This window comes from Mobula hypostoma, chromosome 10, assembly GCF_963921235.1.
Source record: "Mobula hypostoma chromosome 10, sMobHyp1.1, whole genome shotgun sequence".
Classification (NCBI taxonomy): domain Eukaryota; kingdom Metazoa; phylum Chordata; class Chondrichthyes; order Myliobatiformes; family Myliobatidae; genus Mobula; species Mobula hypostoma.
Genome location: NC_086106.1, coordinates 11374341 through 11395803, shown reverse-complemented (window position 1 = coordinate 11395803; position 21463 = coordinate 11374341). Strand labels below are relative to the sequence as shown.

Here is a 21463-nt window from a genome sequence, read left to right as displayed (position 1 = left end):
CTTAATGGTATGAGTCCAGGGCATTAAAAAGATTGGGAACTCCTGCCATTCAAGGACAACAATATCCTCTGCTCAGTCTCACAGTCAGTCCGCGTTTGGTTGGCATCTGAGGCCAGATAATGGGGCCAATGCCACTCACGAACAAAAGCGAGACCATGCTCTTTAGTAACCGGCCCCTCTGATCCCCCATTCCCTCCTGCTTGTGACATTCACCAGGAGCACAGCAGACGAAGGGCCCAATGCATTGTTCAGGAACCCCACCCTCCCATCCCACAACCTCTCTGACCCACTACCGTCAGGAAGGAGATGCAGGAGCATCAGGACTCGGACTGCCAGACTGGGTAATGTCTTCTTCCCTCAGGCTGTAAGGCTAATGAATACCCTGCCACCACCGAGGTCTTGTCGCTAGGACAACTGTTTACCTGTGCTGCGTTTCGAAGTATACTTTATTGCCTTATTTATGGTAATATTTTGGTTTATGTGCTGTGTCTGATATTTGCTTTGTGGGTGTGCTGCGCTCCGGGGGAACGTTGTTTCGTTTGGCTGTATACTTGTACAGCCAGGTGTTAGTGAACTTGAACTTCCCCATCAGATCCAACCATCTAAAGGTGCTGGGGATCTGGTTCAGAAAGGTCTGGATAGGCAGCAAGCGCAGCCAAGCTAAAAAAACAAACTGGGAATGTGGGATTCGATTCTTTCCAGATTAGAGGAACAAAGATGGTCTCCAGTTGCAAGGCACCCGGGGAGCTGCCGTACGCAGTGCTTGTGTGGTCCACACACTGAATAATCTGTTATGATAGGATGGACTCTTGGCCTCACAATCTACCTCGTAATGACCTTGCACTTTATTGTTGACCTACGCCCTGCTTTCTCTGTAGCTGTGACGCTTTATTCTGCATTGTTATTGTTTCACCTTGTTCTACCTCAGTGCACTGTGTGATGATCTGATCTCTACGAACGAGTGTGCTGCTTGGTACGTGTGACAATCAGCATCGGAATCATGTTTCTTATCACGAACTTACGTCTTGAACTTCGTTCGTTTGTGGCAGCAGTACAGTCATCAACGTCATCATTATGCGCCGTGTCGTATGACATCATCATTGTGTGCCATGCTGTATGATGTGGGCGGTCACCGTCTTTCCATGACCATGACTGCTCTTGGCAAACTTTTCCACAGAAGTGTTTGCCATTGCCTTCTTCTGGGCAGTGTCTTTACAAGACGGATGACCCCCAGCCATCATTAATACTTTCAGAGATTGTCTGCCTGCTGACAGTGGTCACATAACCAGGACTTGTGATATGCACTGGCCACTCGTACGAACATCCACCACCAGCTCCCGTGGCTTCACATGACCCTGATCGGGGGGCTAAGCAGGTGCTACACCTTGCCCGAGGGTGACCTGCAGACTAGCGGAGGGGAAGGAGTGTCTTGCACCTCCTTTAGTAGAGACGTATCTCCACCCCGACACCCAAGCAGTACCATGCAAAACACTTTAAAAATTACTAAAAAAAACTAAAAATTTAGTAATTTTATAGTAATTGTTTACGTTTAGCAGTACAATGCAAGACATAAAAATAACTAAAAATGCAAAACTACTAAATTATACTAAAAATGTTTTTTAAAAACTATAAAATGACTAAGTTAAATTAAAATATAAATTGTTGAAAAGATGAATATCAAGGTAGTGTTCATGGGTTCATGGACTATTCAAAAATCTAATCTGTTTCTAAATTGTTGAGTATGCATCTTTAGGCTCCTGTACCTCCTCCCTAATGGTGGTAGTGGGAGAGGGCCACGTCCCGACTGCTGAATATCCTTAATAGGGGGTGCTGCCTTCTTGATAACAATAGCTAATTGATAAATTAAATAAATTATTCATCAATAAACAAATTAATAATTGCAAACACAAGGAAGTCTGCAAATGCAGGAAATCCAGAGCACCACACACAAAATGCTGGAGGAACTCAGCAGGTCAGGCAGCATCTATGGAGATGAACAGACAGTCGACGTTTCGGGCTGAGACCCTTCATCAGGACTGAGAAGGAAAGGGAAAAATGCCAGAATAAAAAGGTGGGGGGAGGAGAAGGAGGCTAGCTGGAAGGTGATAGGTGAAACCAAGTGGCTGGGAAAGGTCAAGGGCTGGAGATGAAGGAATCTGATAGGAGAAGAGAGTGGACCATAGGAGAAAGGGAAGGAGGAGGGGACCCAAAGGGGGGAGAGATAGGCAGGTGAGAAAAGGTAAAAGGCCAGAGTGGCGAATAGAAGAAGAGGGGAGTGTGGAATAGAGGAAGAGGGAAGCGGGGAATTTTTTTTTTACTGGCAATGGATATTAACCAGCAAAATAATTAACAAATAAATTATTTTTGCTAGATAATGTCCGTTGTTAATTAAGTGATGCCATTTATTGATGAATATACATTGTCAAGAGCATTGATTGACAGAGCAGAGTGAACTACTGTATGAGCACAGATTTCAGAGTAAGCTCAAATTCAGGTCACTATCTGTGATATCCCAACTCAACACAACCTTTTTCAGCCCACGTCGCCTCCTGTTCAAAGAAGTTGGACCCAGTGGAAGCCCCAGTGATGTGGAAACATGGCGGAGGGTTTCTGGGATTGGCCAAGCTGCACACCCTGTCTTGGCCTCTAGTGAAGCATCGGGCACCTCACCCCCATTCCCACCCAGCCCCTGGAGGTGCAGGACCTGCACCCAGCCTGAACTCAGATCCAGGCACTGTACGTCCACCGCAGGCCCCTGCCCACGGCAGTCGGAAGCACCCAGAGAAAGTAGGCCTGCTGGTTGCCGCGGCAACCAGGAAGCAGCCGGGCCACATGAAAGGGACCGCCACATCTCACACGCAGAGCCTGTGTGCACAGCAGCTCTCAGGCTCCGTGTGATGGGACAGAGGTCACCGGCGTGGTCTCCCAATCAAACCTGCATCAGGGGCGGGGGGGCAGGCTGGACACTGGGGTCCTCCCAGCCAAGGTTCAGCAGCTGGGAGGACCAAATTTCTCCCGTTCTGACTGTCAGAGTACCCTATCAATCAATGCCTGTCGTAATTTTATAAGCCTCTAGCAGATCTCCCCTCCGACTCTGGTGCTCCGGAGGAAACGATGGGTTCTTTTATCATCACTTTCACATACGCTAAGATACAGCGAAAAGCTTGCCTTGCAGACTGTTCACGCAGAACAGATCATTACACAGCACCTCGAGGTGGAACAATGCAGAACAAAGTGAGGCAGCCACAGAGAAAGTTCAGTGCAGGGTACACAATGAAAGGTGCAATATTATAATGAGGCAGACTGCAAGGTCAAGGTCGCATTTCCCTGCACAAGAGGCCCTGTTGGAGAGACTGGTCACAGTGGGGCGAGGAGCTACCTGGTGGTTCCTGCTTTTAGGCATTTTGTATCTTATGCCTAATAGGAGAGGAGAGGGGTGGGTGAAGTCTTTGATGATGCTGGCTGCTTTACTGAGGCAGCCAGAAGCGTGGAGTCCACAGGGGAGATTCTGGGTTTCCGTGACGTGCTGAGCTGTGTCCACAACTCTCTGCAGTCTCCTGCGGTCAGGTGCGGGGCAGCTGCCGTACCAAATGTTACGTGTCCAGATAGATAGAAACGCTGTCTGCGGGGCGTTGGCAGAAATCGGCAAGGCTTGGCGGGGAAATTGCTCTGGCTTCCTGAGGAAGTAGAAACACTGGCGAGCTTCCAAGGTACATTTAACATCAAAGTACGCACACAGTGCACAACCCTGAGATTCGTCTTCTTCACAGACAGCACGAAACAAGGAGAGACACGGAACCAGCCCGTTCAAAGGAAAACCTCAAACGGCAAACCCCTCCCCCAACTGTGTGCAAACAGCAACCGAAAAAAAAGAGAAAAACACAAAATCGAAAGGCATATTTCAGCTCAGTGCTCACTTGAGGCTTCAACGTGGCTGTACCCGGTGAAAACCCACCGTTGTCCGACATCTTAGAATCAGAACACTTTATTGCCAGGATGCGGAACATCCCAGATCTGACTGTCGGTTCGGTGCCAAGCACAAAACACAGGACTGTACCATTAACAGACAACACAATAGCAACCAACAATTTCCAAGACAATAACCAATACTCTTGATTCAGACAGCGTCCAGGTGAACCTCCTCTGCACCTTCTTCATCTCTCCTGCAACGTGGCTACTAGGATTGCACACAATGCACCAAACGCAACAGAACCAAGTTTCTTTAAGTCATGATTTCCTGACTCTTTTACTCAAAGGCCGGACTGATGAAGGCAGGGATACTCTACGTCTTTCTCACCTCCAAATCCAATTGTGTCACCATTCCCAGGGAACCTCTGTCTCCAACCGTTTCCAAAGGAGGAGGAAGTCACTGAGAAGATGGCGACACGATGCAGCTCGCAGCGGCCACTCCGATGAATGTTATCTGTCAAGTAGGGTGCCGTGCACAATCCTGATTTGATGGAGACAGACGTGAGAGCACGGAGGAACAGCTGGCGAAACTTCTGAAATGCCTGTTTCGCTGCTGCTGCTACTGTGTGGTCCAGAATCTCCGGAGGAGAAGGCCCCGAGTCCTCGGCTTTGCTTGTTCCTCGGTGGCCGGGGCAGGGTCGAAGCGCTCAGCAGAGATGGTGCTCGGTGCTCGGTGTCGGAGGCTTGAAGTTTTCGGATGGACTCAGAGTCCGCTGTGGTCGGGTGCTTCCAATGGTGCTGCATCGGCAAGTTTGCGGCGCTTGGAGGTTCATGGCGGGGAGAGCTTCTCCCTTCTACCGTCTGCGTGAGATGATGGGGCTATCTAGACTTCAGACTTTTTTTTAAAACCGTGCCCATGGTCTGCTCTTCATCAAATTATGGTATTGCTTCGCACTGTTGTAACTATATGTTATAATTATGTGGTTTTGTCAGTTTTAGTCTTGGTTTGTCCTGTGTTTCTGTGATATCTTTCTGGAGGAATGTTGTATCATTTTCTAATGCATGCATTTCTAAATGACAATAAACGAGGACTGAGTGTCCTCATAACCTAATCTAATTGAGACAACAGTGCAATGGTCTAAACCAGGTGTTCCCAACCTGGGCTCCACGGACCTATTGCTCAAAGGTAGGGGTCCATGGCATAAAAAGGTTGGGAACCCCTGGTCTAAACTAATCGCTTTCTCATGCCCTGCTCAAATCGTGCCAGAACAGAGAGCTGGCAGTGTATTTATTGATAGATTCACATGAGGACAAAATATAGAATCAAGCCCTTCAGCCCGTTGATGCCGTGCCAACCATCAACCACCCATTTACACTGATTACACTGGACAACAAAGAGTTTGCCTCCTGAATACCTTTGGGTGTATCTAATAGACTTTGGGCTGCTGATCATGAAAATCACCGTGAAATTTCCCTATCACGCACCATTTCTTTGAAATTGCCTATATTTGTTATTCCAATTCATAATTCCAATCAGGATAACTGATGCCAAGATTAAGGAAGGCGCTTTTGTTGGTCCAGAAATCAAACAGATCATCAAACGCCGCCAATTCAAAGAACCTCTACTGGGACCGGAGAAAATCGCATGGAAGACATTCGAGGACATTCTTAAAAATTTCTTGGCAACTACAGAGCACCAAACTATGTGTAGCTGGTTGACAACATGCTTCAAACATACAAAACCATGAAATGCTACATGCCACTAAAGATTTATTTTCTTCATTCCCATTTAGACTTCTTCCTTGCAAATCTTGGTACTGTCAGTGATGAGCATGGTGAAAGGTTTCACCAGGACATTGCAGTCATGGAGAAACTGTATCAGGGCAACTGGAATCCATCAATGCTGGCTGATTATTGTTGGAGACTTAAGCAAGAAGCCTCAGACAAAAATCATCAACAAAACATTTATAGCCTAGTTGAACTATTGCAAGGCGTCAGCACTGTTATGCAATTAAATGCATTATAGTCAATAGAAGTTCATTTTTTGTTTCTCCAAATTTTTACATGATACAAGTAGTCTGAAATTATATTTTTGTTCAGCTTCCAGTGGTCTATCATAAACAAAAAAAAATTCTGAGGAAGTGAAACTTTTGAAAAAAAATTGTTCATGTTATTCATGCAACACACATCAAAGTTGCTGGTGAACGCAGCAGGCCAGGCAGCATCTGTAGGAAGAGATGCAGTCGACGTTTCAGGCCGAGACCCTTCGTCAGGTTATTCATCATTAATTCTCTCACTTTATTCCTGCCACATTCGCATCACCTCCCCCTCATCCACAAAACCAGGGGCAAGTTATAGCAGAAAATTAAGACAAGACCATAAGATATAGGAGCAGAATTAGGCCATTCAGCCCATCAAGTCTGCACCATTTCATCATGGCTGATCCATGTCCCTCTCAACCCCATTCTCCTGCCTTTTCCCCGTAACCTTTCACACCCCGACTAGTCAAGAACCCATCAACCTCTGCTTTAAATATACCCGATGATATGGCCTCCACAGCAGTCTGTGGCAATGAATTTCTTTGGCTAAAAGAAATTCCTCCTCACCTCTGCCTTTCTATTCAGAGGCTGTGCTCTCCTACGCTCCCCTACTATAGGAAACATCCTCTCCACATCCACTCTATCTCGGCCTTTCAACATCCAGTCGGTTTCAATGAGACCCCCCCCCCGCCCTCTCCTAAACTCCAGCGAGTACAGGCCCAGAGCCACCAAATGCTCCTGTGTTAACCCTTTCATTCCTAGGGTCTCTGGACCCTCCAACCTGGGCCTTCAACCAGCGTGCAAAAGACAACAAACAGCGCAAATACAAAAAGAAGGAAATAATAATAAATAAATAAGCAATAAGTATTGAGAACAGGAGATGAACAGTTCTTGAAAGTGAGTCCATTGGTTGTGGGAATATTTCAATGATGGGGCAAGTGAAGTCAAGCGAAGTTATCTCCTCTGGTTCAAGAGCCTGATGGCTGAGGGGTGGTAAATATTCCTGAACTTGGTTGTGAGAGATCTGAGGGTCTTGTACCTTCTTCCTGATGGCAGCAGTGAGAAGAGAGCATGTCCTGGGTGGTGGAGGTCCCTGATGAAGAATGGTGCTTTCCTGCGACAGCGATGGGCTTAGTGTGGGGAGGGCTTTACCAGTGATGGACTGGGTTGTATCCACTACTTTTTGTAGCACTATTACTTCTCTTCAACTATTCAGTTCTGGAAGCAGCCTCCACAGCCCTAATTACTGCCTTAGTATCGCAAGACTATGATTTCTTTACACGAAAATCAACTTGGGTTTTTTCTTTGTACTAATTGGGGTCTTTCTTGTCTAATTTTGTAAAACGTGTGTTTAATTTTAGTTTTTCCTGCAAACTTTGTGTTTCTGATGCTACGTACCTATGATTCAAGATTCAAATTTACCTTTCAGGCGTGTACATGATAAGACCATTAGACCATAAGACATAGGAGCAGAATTAGGACATCTGACCCATCGAGTCTGATCAGCCATTCAATCATGGCTGATCCCTTTTTCTTTCTCCTCCTCAACCCCAGTTCCCGGCCTTCTCCCCGTAACCTTTGATGCCATGTCCAATCAAGAACATATCAATCTCTGCCTTAACTACATCCAACGACCTGGCCTCTACAGCTGCACGTGGCAACAAATTCCACAAATTCACCACCCTTCTGGCGAAAGAAATTTCTCCGCACCTCTGTTTTGAAAGGGCGCCCCTCTATCCTGAGGCTGTGCCCTCTTGTCCTAGACTCCCCCACCATGGGAAACATCCTTTCCACATCTACTCTGTCAAGGCCTTTCAACATTCGAAAGGTTTCAATGAGATCTCCCCTCATCCTTCTGAATTCCAGTGAGCACAGACCCAGAGCCATTAAATGTTACTCGTATGATAACCCTTTCAATCCTGGAATCATCTTTGTGAATCTCCTCTGGAACCTCTCCAATGCCAGCACATCTTTTCTAAGCCCAAAACTGTACACAATACTCAAGGTGAGGCCTCACCAGTGCCTTATAAAGCCTCAGCATCACATCCCTGCTTCACATTGAAATAATCAGTGAGGTGCGCCGTTTGCATTAATGGCCAACTCGCCCGAATGGGTTGTTACACCTTCCGGCACCAACATGGCACGACAGCACCGATGCTGCGATAAGCATGCTTTGCATTGCACCCGTGCAGACCTGCATTTTCACATATAACAATACACTTGACTTTGACTTTGAAGTCTCTGTAGTTAGACCATCAAAGTTCAAAATAAAGTTGCTGACAAAATATGTTCAGGATATGTGACCATATACTGCTTCAAGATTCATTTTTCATGTTGGCATTTACAGGAAAATAAAGAGATATAATAGAGTTTTACAAAAACCTAGACATAAACAGACAAAAGGAAAAGTGTGCATGTAAAAAATATCACACACACTGCCTGGCCTTGTTGAGTTTATCCAGCATTGTGTGTGTGTTAGATCATAAGACATAGGAGCAGAATTAGGCCATTCAGCCCATCGAGTCTGCTCTGCCATTCATCGTGGCTGATCCCGGATCCCAGTCAATCCCATACACCTGCCTTCTCGCCATATCCTCTGATGCTCTGACCAATCAGGAAACTATTAATTTCTGCCTTCAGTATACCCACGGACTTGGCCTCCTCCGCTGTCTGTGACAGAGCATTCCACAGATTCACTACGCTGACTAAAAAACATTCCTTTTTACCTCTGTACTAACAGCTCGCCCCTCAATTTTGATGCTGTGCCCTCCTGTTCTGGATACCCCCACTACAAGAAACATCATCTCTACATCCACCCTATCTAGTCCTTTCAACATTCAATAGGTTTCAATGAGATCCCCCACCCCACCCCCGCATCCTTCTAAATTCCAGTGAGTACAGTCCCAAAACGGCCAAACGGTCCCCATATGTTAACCCCTTCATTCCCAGTGTCATCCTTGTTACTCAAAATAAAAATTATACTGAGAACAGGAGCTGTAAAGAGTTCTTGAGACAATCCTCGTCTTAGCCACAACTCTGAACACGTCCCACATCATATGAACATAAGATACAAGAGCAGAATTAGGCCATTTGGCCCATCGAGTCTGCTCCATTATTTCATCATGGTTGATCCATTTTCCCTCTCAGCCCCAATCTCCTGCCTACCCCTCCCCCCTCCCGGTATCCGTTCATGCCCTGACCAGTCAAGAATCCATCAACTGCTGCCTTAAATATGCCTCCACAGCTGCCTGTGGTAAAGAATGCCACAGTTTCACCAATCTCCAGCGAAAGCAATTCCTCTTCAGAGGATGCCCCTCTGGTCTTAGACTCTCCCCACCACAGGAAACATCTTCTCTACAGTCCACTCTATCAAGGCCTTTCAATGTTCAATTGGTGTCAATGAGGCCACCCCTTCAGAATTCCAGTGAGTAGAGGCCCAGAGCCATCAAACACTCTTCATATGACAAGTCATTCAATCCTGGAATCATTTTTGTGAATCTCCTTTGAACCCTCTCCAGTTTCAGCACATCCTTTCTGAAATGATGGGCCCCAAACTGCTCACAATACGCCTCACCAGAGCTACCGCACAGGACCGAAAGAAGCTGCAGGAGGTTGTAAATTTTTAGTCGGCTCCATCCTGGGTACCAGCCTACAAAGTACCCAGGACATCTTCAGGGAGCGGTGCCTCAGAAAGGCAGCGTCCGTTATTAAGGACCTCCAGCACCCAGGGCATGCCCTTTTCTCACTGTTACCACCAGGTAGGAGATACAGGAGCCTGAAGGCACACACTCAGCGATTCAGGAACAGCTTCTTCCCCTCTGCCATCCGATTCCTAAATGGACATTGAACCCGTGAACACTACCTCACTTTTTTAATATACATCATTTCTGTTTTTTGCATGATTTTTAATCTAGTCAATATACGTACACTACAATTGATAGATTGATTGATTGATTGATTTATTTTCTCTCTTCTATATCATGTATTGCATTCAACTGCTGCCGCTAAGTTAAAATTTCATGACACATGCCGGTGATACTAAACCCAGTGCTGAACCTTTCGAGTCCCTGTCACCTCAGAGACCACCCCCTCTCTCGGACTAATTCTCTCTTTTATCTATAGAGACACGGTATAGTACCAGGCCATTCTGGCCCACAAGCCTGCACAGCCCAATTTTTTTTTATTTTCGAGATGCAGCGTTGAACTGGCCCTTCCAGCCCACCAAGACGCACTGCCTAGCAACCCACTGATTTAACCCTCGCCGTGTCGCAGGACAATTTTCAACGACCGATTAACCTACCAACCGGCAGGTCTTTGGACTGTGTGGGGGGGGGGGGACCAGAGCACCCGGTGGAAACGCGTGCGTTCCACGGGGAAGGCGTAGAAACCTTCTTACAGAGGACGCGGGAACTGAACTCTGAACTCCAGCACCCCGAGCTGCAATAGGTTTGTGCCACACGTGACAATTAACCTACTAACCTGTACGCCTTTGGACTGTGGGAGGAAACCCTCGCGGTCATGGGGAGAGGGTACAAACTCCTTACAGGCTGCGGCGAGGATTGTGGTGCTGTTGTTGCATTGCGCTAACCGCTGTGGTATTTTCTCCACGTCCCCTCCAACAACCCCCCCCAGGTTCTACCCCCTCACCCACTTATGAAGGGCAATTAGCAGCGGCCAATTAACCCACCAGCCAAAACACACTATAAAATTGTTTAGACATGACCTACAACGTACAAAGCCACATTGACTATCCTTAATCAGTCCACATCTATTCAAATACTGACATATCAGATCTCTTAGAATATCTTCCAATAACATTCCCACAACTGATGTCAGACTCACCAGCCTATATACAATTTCCTGGTTTATGTTTAGAGCCTTCCTTAAACAATGGAACAACATTAGCTATCCTCCAATCCTTAGGTACCTAGTCTGTTGCTAAGGATGTTTTAAATATCTCAGCTCAGGCTCCAAGGGAACACTTTGTCAGGCCCTGAGAATTTATCCACCTTGATTTGCCTCGGGATAGCAAACACCCCCTCCTCTGTAATCTGTACAGGGTCTACGAAGTTGATACCATTTTGCCTCACTCTGTATCCAGCTCCAGTAAATACAGATGCAAAAAAATTAAGTAAGATCTCCCTCGTCTGTTTCTGCTCCACACATGGATTACCATTCTGGTCTTCCAGCGGACCAATCTTGTTCCTTGCAATCTGTTTGCTCTGAACATATTTGAAAAATCCCTTGGGATTTTTGGGGTATGGAGAGAAGGCAGGTACAGGGTTCTGAGTTGGATGATCAGCCATGATCATACTGAATGGCGGTGCAGGCTCGAAGGGCCGAATGGCCTACTCCTGCACCTATTTTCTATGTTTCTATGTTTAGGGCAACTTCAGGCCTTCTTATAGCCCTCTTAAGCGTTCTCTTGCATTTCTTACATTCCATAAGTATCTCATTTGTTCCTACTTGCCTATACCTGCTATGCACCCTTTTTTTTCTTAACCAGAGCCTCAATATCTCTTGAAAACCAAGGTTTCCTACACCTGTTACCTTACCTTTTATTCTGACAAGCACATACAAGCTTTGTACTCTCAAAGTTTCACTCCTGAAGGCCTCCCACTTTTCAAAGACACCTTTGCTTGAAAACTTCCTGTCCCATTCCACACTTGACAAATCATTTCTGATGCCATCAAATTTGGCCTTCCTCCTGCTCCTAGACCTAGTGGGGTGGGTCCGGAGGCTTTTGTACTTTCTTCCTGATGAGAGCAGCGAGAAGACAGCATGGCCTGGGCGGTGGGAACCGCTGATGATGGATGCTGCTTTCCTACAACAGCATTCCGTGTAGATGTGCTCTATGGTTGGGAGGGCTTTACCCGTGACGGACTGGGCCATAATCCATTACTTTTTGTAGGATTTTCTATTCAAGGGCATTGGTGTTCCCATACCAGGCCGTAATGCAGCCAGTTAATATACTCTCCACCACACATCAACAGAAGTTTCTCAAAGTTTTAAATGTCATGCCAAATCTCCACAAACTCCAAAGGAAATAGACATACTGCCGTGCTTTCATCATAATCGCACTTGCCTGCCGAGCCTGGGACCGGTCCTTCCAAACAATAACGTCCAGGAATTTAAAGCTGCTAACCCTCTGCGCCTCCGATCCTCCGATGAGGCCCGGCTCGTGAACCTCTCGTCTCCTTCTCCTGAACTCTATAATTGCTGGCGTTGAGCAAGAGGCTGTTACCGCGACCCCACTCGGCCAGATCTCCCTCCTGTACGCTGGTTCATCGCCGCCTTTAGAACGGGCCTACGACAGCGGTGTCACCAGCAAACTTGAACACGGCATTGGAGATGTGCTTAGCCTCACAGTCGTAAGCGTAAAGCACAGAACCCGCAATGAATTGCGTAAACAACAAAGAGTGCTTAATCAAACAATATTACTCAAATATTAAATACACAACACTTGCATCTTTCTCCACACTCTCCTTGCAAGCCCACAGTCCGCAAAGGGGTGAGCTACTGTCTGAGGACACGGCTCAATGAGATCTATTAACATCAGTACCCTGCCATGTCAGGGCTGTTCCACACAGCCACAGGTTTCTTCCCTGTGAACACCTCTTCCAGCTAACGTTTAAATCAAGGGGGACTCACCCGGTTCCATCTTGATGATCTTCACGGCCGCCAGTTGGCCGGTATGCTTTTGCCGGGCCTGGAAATAACAGAAGGATTTGGTTACAAGGATTTCATTTTGCATCAGTGCACTCTGTACATACGCACAACCTTAGAGTACTGAAAGTGAATCACAAAATAATTTATGTACTTTGATAATAAATTTACTTTGAATTTATTACACTGATAATAAATTACTCTGCAATAGTTCGATAAGCATTGTATCCCTCGCTGCATTGGAGACAGTGTAGAGGGAGATTCACTCTGTATCTAAACCATGTCCTAGGAGTGTGTGATGGGACAGTGTAGAGGGAGCTTCACTGTGTATCTAACCCGTGCTGTCCCTGTCCTGGGAGTGTGTAATGGGACAGTGTAGAGGGAGATTCACTCTGTATCTAACCCGTGTTGTCCCTGTCCTAGGAGTGTGTGATGGGACAGTGTAGAGGGAGCTTCACTCTGTATCTTAACCCATGCTGTCCCTGTCCTGGGAGTGTGTGATGGGACAGTGTAGAGGGATATTCACTCTGTATCTAACCCGTGCTGTCCCTGCCCTGGGAGTGTGTGATGGGACAGTGTAGAGAGAGATTCACTCTGTATCTAACCTGTACTGTCCCTGTCCTGGGAGTGTGTGATGGGACAGTGTAGAGGGAGATTCACTCTGTATCCAACCTGTGCTGTCCCTGTCCTGGGAGTGTGTGATGGGACAGTGTAGAGGGAGATTCACTCTGTATCCAACCCGTGCTGTCCCTGCCCTGGGAGTGTGTGATGGGACGGTGTAGAGACAGCTCCACTCTGTATCTAACCCACACTAACCCTACCCTGGGAGTGTGTGATGGGACGGCGTAGAGGGAAATTCACTCTGTATCTAACCCACACTAACCCTGCCCTGGGAGTGTGTGATGGGACGGTGTAGAGGGAGTTTCACTCTGTATCTAGCCCACACTGACCCTGCCCTGGGAGTGTGTGATGGGACAGTGTAGAGGGAGCTTCACTCTGTATCTAATCATGTAGGATTCCCTGAAGGTTAATTTGCAGGTTGAGTCAGCAGTGAGAAAGACAAACGCGATGTTAGAATTCATTTCGAGAGTACTAGAGTATAAAAGGAAGGATGTAATGTTGAGATTTTATAAAGCACTGGAGAGACCTCACAAAGTATTGTGAGCAGTTTTGGACGGGTGCCTTATCTGAGAAAGGATGAGCTGACATTGGAGAGGGTTCAAAGGAGGTTCACGAAAATGATTCCTGGATCGAAAGGCTTATCATATGAGGAGCATTTGATGGCTCTGGGCCTGTGCTCACTGGACTTCAGTCTCATGAGGAGAGATCTCATTGAAACCTATCAAGTGGTGAAAGGCCTCGATAGAATGGATGTGGGGGAGGTTGTTTCCTCCATTGAGGGAGTCTAGTACCAGAGGACACAGCCTCAGAATAGAGATGAGGAGGAATTTCTTTAGCCAGAGAGTGGCAAATCTGTGGAGGAACAGTTATTCAGTATAATTAAGGCAGAGGTTGATAGATTTTTGGCTGGTCAGGGAATCAAGGGGTATGGGGTGAAGTCAGGAGATTGGGACTGAGAGAAAAATTGGATCAGCCATGATGAAATGGCCTAGTTCTGTTCCAATATTTTATGATCTTATGTAATTTACCCCATGGTGACCCATTGTCCCCGAAAATCTCCATGGTACCCATTTACAGTGCGCACTCTTTCTCCAGGCATACCCAGAAAACTGCCAGGCTGTCAGCCTAGGCTTCCCTTCCCCCACTTCCTTATTCTGCCTTCTGCCCCTTCCCTTTCCAGTCCTGATGAAGGATCTCACTCCGAAACACTGACTGTTTATTCCAAGGTGTTCAACAGTCCAAGGAAACCCTATAGCCTGCCCTTTGAAATCCCTCAGTACCAGCCTGGAGATCCAGTCTGAAGTCTGTCCGATTGGACAACACACCGGTCCGGAGACTCTGCCTGATTGGACAATGTACCGGTCCGGAGACTCTGCCTGATTGGACAACGTACCAGTCGGGTGTCTCAGTCTGATTGGACAACACACCAGTCCTGAGTCTCTGCCTGATTGGACGACGTACCAGTCAGGTGTCTCAGTCTGATTGGACAACACACCAGTTAGGAGTCTCAGTCTGATTGGACAACACACCAGTCCTGAGTCTCTGTCTGATTGGACAACGCACCAGTTGGGAGTCTCTGTCTGATTGGACAACACACCAGTCCTGAGTCTCTGTCTGATTGGACAACACACTAGTTGGGAGTCTCTGTCTGATTGGACAATGTACCAGTCCGGAGACTGAGCATATTATCATCATCAGGTGCCACGCCCAGTTTGAGTTTGACTACCATGGCCCACACACTCCTGTTTCGGGTCCAGTGGATCAATTCATTGGTATTCATTTCCAGTTCTCTGGCTGCTGTCTCCATCATCATTTGTCTTTGTCTTCCTCTTGCTTTCTTCCCTTCAATCTTTCCCATAATTACCGTGCATTCTAACTCCTCTTTCATAATCACATGTCCAATGAAGTTACGGTGCCTTTTCATGAATTCATACATTATTTCTCTTTTTGTGTTTGCCCTGTTCATGACATCGAGCACATTACGGTGTGTTTTTAGAAGTTCAGGATGGGAGTGTGTCTGTGTCACAGTCACCAGATCTCCAGCCATCACTGAGTTCAGATTCTCAGTTCTTTCAAACAAATGTTTCCATGACAACAGCATATGAAAATGGGAAGCTGCCCTTTTCAATGTGCCCATTGCCAAGAACAGATGATGCAAGATTACCAGTCCTGGTCATCCCAACAGATCCCAACAAGGTCCACTGACATCTCAGGACCAGGATGGAGATCTGCTTTGGTTCATTTGGAGAAACAGCACGGTAACTTGTTGCTCTTTGCGTGTGGTGGGGCGTGGGGGAAGAGGGGTTGATGATTTTTTTTCCCCCTCTTTGAACGGGTTCCATGCTGTTTCTTTGTTTCGTGGCTCCCTGTGGGGAAGATAAATCTCAGGCTTGTATAACTGCATGCATACAAGAGTCGGCTGTGGTCGGGTGCTTCCAGGGTGCCGCATCGGCAAGTTTGCGGTGCTGGAGGTTCATGGCAGGGAGAGTTTTCTCCCTCCTACCGTCTGTATGAGATGATGGGACTATCAGGACTTTGAGACTTTTGTTTTACTGTGCCCATGGTCTGTTCTTTATCAAGTTACGGTATTGCTTTGCACTGTTGTAACTATATGTTATAATTATGTGTTTTTTGTCAGTTTTTTAGTCTTGGTCTGTCTTGAGTTTCTGTGATATCATACTGGAGGAACACTGTATCATTTCCTAATGCATGCATTACTAAATGACAATAAACGAGGACTGAGTGTCCTCATACTCTAATCTAATCTAATACTTTGACAATAAATGAACCTTGAACCCTTTGAACAGGTCCTTCCGGCCCAACAAGTCCTCGCTGTCCTATTACACCCCTGTGAACAATTAACTGACTAACCCGTACGCCTTTGGGAATGTGGGAGGAAACCAGAGCACCCAGAGGAAACCCTCACGCTCACGGGCAGAAGGTACAAACTCCTTACAGAAAATGGCGGAAATGAACCCAGGTTTCTTGCATTATGACAGGATTACGCCAATCACAACATTAGCGTGCCACCCCTGTCGCTAAATATATTGAGTCTCATCTAGGTACGAGCCTTGTAAATCGTGGAAAGTTTCATCAAAGTTCACACTCAAAGTAAACTTACTGTCAAACTGAGTTCATGTTACATATTTACAAACTTGAGATTCATTTTCCTGTAGACATTAGCAACGGGACAAAGAAATATAATAGAATCTGCAAAAAGAAAAACACACACACAAAGACTGACAAACAACCAATGTGCCAAAGAAGACAAACTGTGGAAATACCAAAACATAATACTGAGAACACAATTACTGCGCACTGAGGATGTCGCCTCGACTGGTAATGAAAGGTCTGCAAGCTAATTGCCGAGCTCGGCGAACACCGCCACATCAAACTGAGAACATGAGCTGTGAAGAGATCTTGAAAGTGAGTCTGTAGGTTGTAGGATCAGTTTGGTGTTGTGGTGAGTGAAATCATCCACCCTGGTACAGGAGCCCGATGGTTGTGAGATAGTAGCTGTTCCCGAGGCTCCTGTACCTCCTGCTGTTGGTAGGAGTCAGAGGAGGGCATAGTCCGGATGGCAGGGGTCTGTGATGAAGGACGCCGCTTTCTTGTTCAAAGTTCAAAGTGGATTTATTATCAAAGTATGCATGCAGTATTCAACCCTGAAATTCTTCTTCCTCACAGACAGCCACAAAACAAAGAAGAATGGTGGAACCAAGTTGTAGAACCACAGAAACATGGAACACAGCAGCACTTCATGTAAAGTTGTTCAACAGTGAGACTTTGCCTGTATCCACCACTTCCTGTAGCCTTTCCCAAATATGTACTGACCAGCATCTGACCTCTCCTTGCAGCCACACTCTTCATCTCAGGTTCTCCATATTTATTGCTTGCTTGCTTGCTTGTTTGTTTGTTTTTTCCTTTTTGCATTTGCGCAGTTTGTTGTCTTTTGCACACTGGTTGTTTGCCTGTCTTGTTGTGTGGGTTTTTTTTCATTGATTCTGAAGCTCAAAGAAAATTTATTATCGAAGAACATATTTGCCACCATATGCATCCCCGAGATTCAACTTTCTTGCAGGCATACTCATTAAATCCAATAACCGTAACAGAATCAATGAAAGACCACACCCAACAGGACGGACAGCCAGCCTGCCAAAGACAACAAACTGTATGAATAAAAAAAGAAAGAAAAAAAAAATAAATAACTAAACAATAAATACCGAAAACACGAGATGAAGAGTCCTTGAAACTGCGTCTATAGGTTGTGGGACCATTTCAGTGGTAGGGTGAGTGAAGTTACCCGCTCTGGTCCAGGAGCCTGATGGTTGAGGGGTAATAACTGCTCCTGAACCTGGTGGTGCGGGTCCAGAGGCTCCTGTACCCTCTTCCTGATGGGGGCAGCAAGCAGAGAGCCTGGCCTGGCCATCATGATAATGATGGCTGCTGCTTTCCTGTGACAGACAGTGCTCCGTGTAGATGTGCTTAATGGCTCTTTCACTCACTACGGTGTCTCTTTCTACTTACTGAGAACGCCTGCAAGAAAATGAATCTCTTTTTTAAAAATTTTTTATTTTTATTTGGATAAGGAATTCACAAGTATCATGTACGTTTTTCACATCTATAACCTTTTCCATTTTTTTTATAAGTATAAAACTATAAATTATTTATACATTCCTAAAGTACACATTAAGATGATATAAAAAGAAATTAGACACTTAAATAGATAATTATGTACAGTTGAAATTCTAATCTATTAGGCTAAGTAATGATATTAGTTGTTAAGAAAAATAGTAATAATAGTGGATTAATAATAATTTCCATATATCTCTTCTGGACCATTTCTTCTGGTCCAAAATGTTGTATGTAAGCCTATGTAACAACCATTGCAGGTGTTTATATCCTAACTTGTTAAGAAAATAAATCTCAAGGCTATATATGTACTTCAATAATAAATTTACTTTGAGCATCATGAGGCAGGTCTGGTTGAGTTTCTTGTCAATGGCGACGTTCAGGACATTGACGGGAGGGAAACACTATTGAACAAAGATAGGTGGTTTGATCTTCTCCTGTCAGAGATAGCAGGCCTCCAGTAATTCCAACAGATTTTGCTCTTGGGTCTCATTCACTGAAGGCCCACCTGGTCACAGGTTGACCTGTGTTAGTCTCAATCATTGACATCTCACCTCCAGAATGTCCACATCACGGTCATAAACTGAGCAGTTCCACAAGGACCCAAGGTGAGCGCGTGACAAATAGGGGTGGTGTGCATTCACTGCGGTCTTAGGAGAATGTGGGGGTGGCTCCATTCAGACATGTCAGACGCTACGGGGACATGACAGGAGAGACGCCAGCATGTTTCCACTCAGGGGAGAGCCCAGAATGAGGAGACTGAAGCCCTTCGCCGCTCAGGGTTGACCGCGTATGTTGCGTACTAGCCGTATGCACAAGCCGGGGAGAGGAGGATGTGGAGAGCACGCTGTCGCCCATGCAGCGGGCTCTGCCCCTCTCCGTGCAGGAATGGCAGAGACCGATACAGTTTGGCACCAATGGCGTTGCCAGTCAGCGTTGAACTCAACGTAGGGCGGCCTTAGGGACTCCAGCTCCAAATTTTCCCCTCGGGGTTTACTCCCGAAGCCTTCCCCATGAGTGGGTACAGCCGCAAGGCGGCGGGGGTTTGAGGTCAGAGCTCTCCCTCTCCTGGACGAGCTGCCAGCCACGGCTGACGAGCCCCGCCTGCCCGAATCGAGGAGGCAGGGAGACACTCGATTAGAGTGTGGAACAGTAACCAACTGCTGGAGGAACTGAGTGGGCCGAACAGCCTCGGCAGAGGGAAACGGACAAGTCAGCGTCTCAGACGCAACCCTTCAGCCGGGCTGGGTGAAATGTCAACTGTCCATTTCGCTCCGCAGATGAAGTCTCACTGGCTCACTTCCTGCAGCAGGTTGTATGGTTTTCTTTCAAGATAATGACTCAGTCATTTAAAACAGACACCAGTGGAAGTTTCTTTTCGCCACCGGCTGGGAGCATCTGAAATTCTCTGCCCCAGGTGTGGGGGAGACTGAATCAGAAGAATTACTTCTGATACACACTTGTGAAAGATGAAGGGTTTGAGGCCTGTTGGTAAGCAGCACAGGGGAGTTGAGACACGAGTTCAAAGATTCAAAGCACATGTATTATCAAAGTATGAAAGCAGTATACAACCCTGAGATTCACTTTCCCACAGGCAGCCACAAAGCAAAGACAGACTATTCAAAGAAAACATCAAACACCCAATGTGCAAAAAAAAAAGAACGAACTGCGCAAATGGCAAAAAACGAACAAAAAAAAACACAATACTAAACGTCAAACCACAGAGTCATTGAAACAGTCTAGTAATGTTCAGTTCAATTTAGCACTGGGTCATTTGTTGACTGCAGGCCGCCGAGTCAGTCTGCCCCGATCAAAATCGCGCAAAATAGCGATTAAAAAAAGTGACCAGAAACGAGAAACACATTGTAACGTAAACTGTAGATTACAATCCACAAACCGCGTCAACACCCAGCACCGTTCTCCTGCAGCAGTGAGTCACTGGGAGAGAGAGACTGGTCAAAGGCTCAGCCTGTCTCTCAACTGAGACATAGGAGTTCAGGCCTTACTTCCTTAGGCATTCACGAAGATTCAGCGCAACGTCTAAAACCTTGACAAACTTCTATAGATGTCTGGTGGAGAGTATGTCAACTGGCTGCATCACAGCCTGGTTTGGAAACTCCAATGCCCTTGAATGGAAAATCCTACAAAAAAAGAGTAGAGGATACGGCCCGGTCCATCGCGGGTAAAGCCCTCCCCTCCAATGAGCACATCTGCATGAAACGTTGAGGCAGGAAAGCAGCATCCATCTTCAGGGACCTCCACCACCCAGGTCATGCTCTCTTCTCGCTGCTGCCATCAGGAGGAAGGTACAGGAGCCTCAGGACTCGCACCACCATGTTCAGGGATAGTTTTTACCCCTCAACTCTCAGGCTCTTGAACCAAAGGCGACAACTTCACCTGCCCCATCATTAAAATGTTCCCACAACCTATGGCTCACTTTCAAGGACTCTTCCTCTCATGGTCGCACAGACTATTATTTAAATGGGGAGAGAATTCAAAGTTCTGAGATGCAACGGGACTTGGGAGTCCTCGTACAGGATTCCCTTAAAGTTAACCTCCAGGTTGAGTCGGTAGTGAAGAAGGCGAATGCAATGTTGGCATTCATTTCTAGAGGAATAGAGTATAGAAGCAGGGATGTGATGTTGAGGCTCTATAAGGCACTGGTGAGACCTCACTTGGAGAACCGTGGGCAGTTTTGGTCTCCTTATTTAAGAAAGGATGTGCTGACGTTGGAGAGGGTACAGAGAAGATTCACTAGAATGATTCCAGGAATGAGAGGGTTAACATATGAGGAACATTTATCCGCTCTTGGACTATATTCCTTGGGAGTTTAGAAGATTGAGGGGAGACCTCATAGAAACATTTCGAATGTTGAAAGGTATGGACAGAGTGGATGTGGCAAAGTTGTTTCCCATGATGGGGGAGTCTAGTACGAGAGGGCAAGACTTAAGGATTGAAGGGCGCCCTTTCAGAACAGAAATGCGAAGAAATTTTCTTAGTCAGAGGGTGCTGAATCTATGGAATTTGTTGCCACGGGCAGCAGTGGAGGCCAAGTCATTGGGTGTATTTAAGGCAGAGATTGATAGGTATCTGAGTAGTCAGGGCATCAAAGGTTATGGGGAGAAGGCATGGGAGTGGGACTAAATAGGAGAATGGATCAGTTCATGATAAAATGGCGGAGCAGACTCGATGGGCCGAATGGCCTACTTCTGCTCCTTTGTTTTATGGTCTTTATACTAATTGCTTATTTCTTTCTTTCTTTTTGAATTTCCACAGTCGGGTGTCTTTCGCACGATGGGTGAACACCCAAGTTAGGGCGATCTTCCATTGATTCTATTATGGTTATTATCCTACTATGGATTTACTGAGTATGCCTACAAGGGTTGTATATGGTTATTGTCACTTATTCTCAGAGTATGTATGTGTTACCATATACTACCTTGAGAATCATTTTCTTGCAGGCAAATACAAGAAAATAAAGAAATACGATAGAATTCATGAAGTACGACACATTGAGAGCAGTTTGGGGCCCCTTATCTTAAAAAAGGATGTGCTGAAACTGGAGAGGGTTCAAAGGAGGTTCTCGAAAATGATTC

General features: G+C 46.2%; 1 protein-coding gene across 1 annotated transcript in view; it reads right to left on the bottom strand.

The window, feature by feature from the left end:
• Positions 1-21463, bottom strand: part of LOC134353243 (mitogen-activated protein kinase kinase kinase kinase 5-like) — a 181287-nt gene that overhangs the window by 142183 nt on the left and 17641 nt on the right. Inside the window, exon 2 of the mRNA XM_063061274.1 lies at positions 12600-12657. Within this exon, the coding sequence (XP_062917344.1) occupies positions 12600-12657 (58 nt within the window). The remainder of the gene's footprint in view (positions 1-12599; positions 12658-21463) is intronic.